The sequence below is a fragment of the Phoxinus phoxinus genome (assembly GCF_949152265.1).
Source record: "Phoxinus phoxinus genome assembly, chromosome: 4".
NCBI classification, from domain to species: Eukaryota; Metazoa; Chordata; class Actinopteri; order Cypriniformes; family Leuciscidae; genus Phoxinus; species Phoxinus phoxinus.
The window spans coordinates 8,944,193-8,950,046 of record NC_136879.1 but is presented as its reverse complement, the minus strand read 5'-3'; the positions used below and the strand labels follow the sequence as shown (position 1 = coordinate 8,950,046).

The 5,854-nt window shown below is 39.2% G+C and overlaps 1 protein-coding gene across 1 annotated transcript; it reads left to right on the top strand.

Moving 5' to 3' along the window:
• Positions 1 to 343: 343 nt before the first annotated feature.
• On the top strand, positions 344 to 4,164 carry LOC306997452 (uncharacterized protein). Its single transcript, XM_079610757.1, has 10 exons — positions 344 to 462; positions 568 to 1,429; positions 1,575 to 1,693; positions 2,317 to 2,436; positions 2,527 to 2,592; positions 2,772 to 2,860; positions 2,964 to 3,057; positions 3,161 to 3,266; positions 3,515 to 3,588; positions 3,696 to 4,164. Exons 1-10 carry the CDS (start codon positions 355 to 357, stop codon positions 3,795 to 3,797), a joined length of 1,740 nt encoding a protein of 579 aa, XP_079466883.1. The 5' UTR covers positions 344 to 354; the 3' UTR covers positions 3,798 to 4,164.
• Positions 4,165 to 5,854: the final 1,690 nt, after the last annotated feature.

Here is a 5,854-nt window from a genome sequence, read left to right as displayed (position 1 = left end):
GTAACACAAACAAAAAAATAATGTTCTATATCTTAAACACCAAACCAGCACAAACGTTCATTTTTGCGGCACAAATCAGCACAAACGCAGCACAAACCAATGGCATAGTTTTGGAGATTATTTCGTATTATGGGGTGCCAACTTCACGGAGGTCTTGCTCTGGAGTTTTGAAGTCGTTGTGGTGTTTACACTACATAACACTACGTAAATTATCTGAAACGGGGGTTACACACTACACAAGCTGACTGTCACCCAAAGATTCTTCAGTAACAATTACACTATAATTTTTTCAGAGCTCTTGGAAAACTGGTTAAAGACAAAACCAATACCTGGCATCAATATTTAGAACCTGTCATGTTTGGCTTGCGGACCAAGAAGCAACTTACGACACAGTTTTCCCCCTTCCACCTAATGTTTGGAAGAGAGGCCCGTTATCCGAGTCAAGTCCCTGAGTATTTTCAGGTGAAGGATAACCTTTATAGACTTTTTCAATGTCCACTGAAACATAATATATACTTTAAACAGCTATGATATATAGATTAAATCTTTACTTCCATATCTCCACAGATGAAAGACACCATGGAGAATGATTTCCTGGCTGAAGAGGTGGCAATCGACATCCAGCGCCATGAGGAGATCATGAAGATTGTGGAGGACAACACTAAGAGACAGCACGACAGAATCAGGGGAAGGACAAGACAGAAGGGTCTTCTGTTACCAGTGGGGGCCCTGGTATGGAGAGAAAATGTGAGGAGCCAGCAGAGGAAAGGGGGAAAACTCGACCGAGAGTACTTGGGACCTTTTACAGTGGTCAAGGTTGAGGGGAAAAGTGTGGACTTGATTGACATCAATGGCCGCACCTTCCCAAAGGTCAGCATCGACCACTTAAAAATGTACGTGGAGGAGGTCCCAAGAGTGCCACAAAGGATGAAAAGGGCCCCACCCCCTGTTGGCTCCGCAACCCCAATTAAAACTCTAACCCCCTTGGTTGAGGATGAGGATGACGCCTCTCCAACCCCATCCCCTGTTAGCGCCTCTACCCGTGTCACCTCCCCAACACCACCCCCTGTTAGCGCCTCTACCCGTGTTACCTCGCCAACAACATCCCCTGTTAGCACCTCAACGCCTGTTAGCTCGCCAACACCATCCCCTGTTGGCAACTCAACCCGAGGTACCATGCCAACACCATCTCCTGTTGGCACCTCAACCCATGTTACCTCGCCAACACCATCCCCTGTTGGCACCTCAGCACCTGTTACCTTACCAACACCATCTCCTGTTGGCACTTCAACGCCTGTTACCTCACCAACACCATCTCTTGTTGGCACTTCAACCCCTGTTCCCTCCCCAGCCCCCATGGATGAGAATGAGGAGGATGATGCCTCCCCCCAGTGCAACAAAACCTCACACCCTGGGTTCCATGAGCAGTGTAGGTGGACAAAATAACTCTTAACAGCAATCATGTTAACCTTTTGAATTTTGTGAATCTCCTGTATACATATCAGCATATTGAACTAGAAATGAATGCCATATACTTACTAGTAATTTATATCCAAATGTCACGTCATCAAAAGGCATAACAGACGCCTGGGGAGGGAATAAATCCCATGTCCTGCTGTCCCGCATGGGCCCATATAAGTTGTTTTATTGGGACATTGCAAGGACTGCGCCGGGACAAGATTTGGAGAGTGAGGTAAGCTTTGTTATTGGTTGCACTTTAAGGGAAATCTGAAATGTACTTGTATAGTAGTGTTCAAATTAATTTATATTTGTACTTATATAATTCATACTGTCACAGTTTGCTGTAGTGTGTTGAATAAGTAATTGATAACAACAATATGGTGATAACAAGCAATTATAGATAAGTCAAAACAGGTGAACTTAACAAATAGTACAGTATTAATGGATACATCCTGGATATGGTGCCAAAGGTCCACAAACTTACATTCCAGCACTTTTGATATCAGATAAAGACTTACATCACATACACAATTTCATACCGGTATAGTATTTCAATAAACTTCTAAATTTACATATTAACTGAACACACCCCTAGAACAACTCAACAAATGACAGTACTCAAAAGAGGAACAATATCATACACAGAGTATATCTGGAACACCATTACAGTACTACACACCGATATAGTACATTCATGAATATCAAAAATACTGTACTAATAAATTGAAAAAATGCGGAAAACTAAAAGGACACGAAAACAAGAGAAAAACATAGCCATATTTAAGGAATACCGTTACATTATTTACAATTACACATTACTTACAATTATTTCCCAAACCTGTACTTACACTTTAGGTGATCAATGCACTGATGTGCAAAATGGTAATAGAGAAGAACAAGGTGGGAGGGAAGGCCCTTTTCATCGATTCTTTCGAAATGACGAGGATCTGGGAAGGAAAGGGGTCAAGATTGAAGGTAGGCAGAGTTTAGGTTAGTTCTGTAAAAAGACTCCAAATTTAATGATGTCATGTTAGTGATTCTGAAAATGCTCCTGGTCTTTTGCAGTGTGATCCCACCCAACACAACCTACTTATGGGTGCTGTCTATGAGCCAGGCCACTGGATATTAACTGTAAGTGCAAGTACTTGGTCTTATGCATGCATACACACAGAAATACACACATGGTCCAATGGGGGTCACCTAAGAATTGCAGAAGAATTGCAGCGGAAACCCAACATATTTTTCAGCCATTTATTCACACAAAATACTTTGAAGACAATGTAAGCACATGTGACATTCTGATTCTTTAGGTGATCTTTCCCAAGGAAAGACACAGTATTGTTCTGGACCCCCTGGGCAATGACAAATGCAAGTTTGAAAAATGTTTGCAGTCTACAAGGTAACTCATAAAAACCATGGTAATAAGTTTTCACTTAAAAACACATATATAAGAATGTATTCTCATATGTCATGGTGTTGGTGTACCAACTGGTGTTCATCAGGAAGAAAGGGTGCAATGTGTCGAGGTGGACAGCCGGCACTGTTCCACACACCCTGCAGGCGGATGGCAACTCCTGCGGAGCCTTTGTCCTGAAAGTAAGTTTGTGATTTCTGTGTAGGCTTTGTGGTTCTAAACAATACAAAGTGTTGAACGTATGACCAGTTGACCAAACAACTAATTAAGTATATGTCACATTAGTATGCAGAGAAGATACTGAAAAACGAGCCACTGTTATTCTCTAATAAAAGAGAAGCAGTAGCTCACTACAGGAAGGAGGTGGCCAGGACACTTCTGGAGAAGTCTGGTAATGTAGCATATATTCTGGTCAGATGCATGTATTCCTACCTTATTTTCTGGTCAGATGCATGTATTCCTATCTTATATTCTGGTCTGATGTATGTATTCCTAGTTTATATTCTGGTCAGATGCATGTATTCCTAGCTTACATTCTGGTCGGATTCATGTATTCCTAGACATATTGACAAATGTTATTGTATTTGTATTGTATTGAAACAATTGTTGACAAGTCTTATTGGTGTCACTGATGACCAGATGACCTTCGTGAGCTGTGCCACCATTGTGGTGAAAACAACGTTTTGTCCGAAGATGGGAAGACAACCAAATGGGTAAAGGATCCCATTATAAAACTTCATTTTTAGTGTCTTTGTTACAGTGAATTTAAAATATTTACTCCCAATTGTTTGCTATGTTGTCTTCACCTTTGTTGTTACAGGTCCAATGTGACACATGTGACCGGTGGTTCCACATGGTATGTGTTAAACATGGAAGCCCCGAGAGTGAAACCTTCAGTTGTGCCGCATGTACAAGTGTGTAAAATAAATGTAGTTTTATCTTGAAATGGTTTTATGTTTGTGTAAGCCTAGTACGGGTAAGTACACACTAGGTTAGTTAAATGAATATACAATTACCCCTAATAAAAATAATTCACCTTAAAGGAAAAAATTAAATCACCACATCAAGTGATTTGCATACACAAAATTACAACTTGTATTAATTGAACAACAATTGAAATAAACAATTACAATAACAAGTGTGTGGGTGCGTTATCAGTGTACGTGTATGACTTAATAAGTCATCAAGGATCACCAGTTCTGTCCACTCAAATTCACATAAGCCAAATCCATTTTGTTCAGTGCTAGGCGCCTGGGAGCAGGGTTGCCAGGTGCCATCAAGGTTTTCCAGCCCAAAACCTTGTCAAAAAACACCCAATCTGGCAACCCTGTCTGGGAGCTGCACAGCTGAGCGTCATTAATTATGCAGTTACAGTGAGGTCACATATTTTGATAGCTGAATATCATATTTTGTGACCTATCATATATTGTGAACTATGTGGTACTGGGTCTGTGATGACTCTAATTAATAAAACATGTGTCTATATTAGTCTGAAGGAATGTTATTGCAGACCAGAAACAGTATTTTGAAGTTTCACTCATTAATTATGCAGTTACAGTGAGGTCACATATTTTGACAGCTGAATATCATATATTGTGACCTATCATATATTGTGACCTATGTGGTACTGGGTCTGTGATGACTCTAATTAATAAAACACGTGTCTATATTAGTCTGAATGGATGCTATATCAACCCCAAAACAGTATTTTGAAGTTTGACTCATTTATTATGCAGTTACAGTGAGGTCACACATTTTGACAGCTGTCTATCATATTTTGTGACCTATCATATATTGTGACCTATGTGGTACTGAGTCTGTGATGACTCTAATTAATAAAACACGTGTCTATATTAGTCTGAATGGATGCTATATCAACCCTAAAACAGTATTTTGAAGTTTGACTCATTTATTATGCAGTTACAGTGAGGTCACACATTTTGACAGCTGTCTATCATATTTTGTGACCTATGTGGTACTGAGTCTGTGATGACTCTAATTAATAAAACATGTGTCTATATTAGTCTGAATGGATGCTATATCAACCCCAAAACAGTATTTAGACGTTTGACTCATTTATTATGCAGTTACAGTGAGGTCACACATTTTGACAGCTGTCTATCATATTTTGTGACCTATCATATATTGTGACCTATGTGGTACTGGGTCTGTGATGACTCTAATTAATAAAACACGTGTCTATATTAGTCTGAATGGATGCTATATCAACCCTAAAACAGTATTTTGAAGTTTGACTCATTTATTATGCAGTTACAGTGAGGTCACACATTTTGACAGCTGTCTATCATATTTTGTGACCTATCATATATTGTGACCTATGTGGTACTGAGTCTGTGATGACTCTAATTAATAAAACACGTGTCTATATTAGTCTGAATGGATGCTATATCAACCCTAAAACAGTATTTTGAAGTTTGACTCATTTATTAGGCAGTTACAGTGAGGTCACACATTGTGACAGCTGTCTATCATATTTTGTGACCTATCATATATTGTGACCTATGTGGTACTGGGTCTGTGATGTCTCTAAATAATTAAACATGTGTCTATATTAGTCTGAATGGATGCTATATCAACCCTAAAACAGTATTTTGAAGTTTGACTCATTTATTAGGCAGTTACAGTGAGGTTACACATTTTGACAGCTGTCTATCATATTTTGTGACCTATCATATATTGTGACCTATGTGGTACTGGGTCTGTGATGACTCTAATTAATAAAACACGTGTCTATATTAGTCTGAATGGATGCTATATCAACCCTAAAACAGTATTTTGAAGTTTGACTCATTTATTAGGCAGTTACAGTGAGGTCACACATTTTGACAGCTGTCTCTCATATTTTGTGACCTATCATATATTGTGACCTATGTGGTACTGGGTCTGTGATGACTCTAATTAATAAAACACGTGTCTATATTAGTCTGAATGGATGCTATATCAACCCCAAAACAGTAT

Excerpts from the sequence above, each read along its gene's own strand:
- LOC306997452 (XM_079610757.1), top strand. The coding sequence starts at position 355 with ATGTTTGGCTTGCGGACCAAGAAGCAACTTACGACACAGTTTTCCCCC. Across the intron at positions 463-567 it reads AAGTCCCTGAGTATTTTCAG|ATGAAAGACACCATGGAGAA; the intron begins GTGAAGGATAAC and ends ATATCTCCACAG. Across the intron at positions 2,437-2,526 it reads GAAAGGGGTCAAGATTGAAG|TGTGATCCCACCCAACACAA; the intron begins GTAGGCAGAGTT and ends GGTCTTTTGCAG.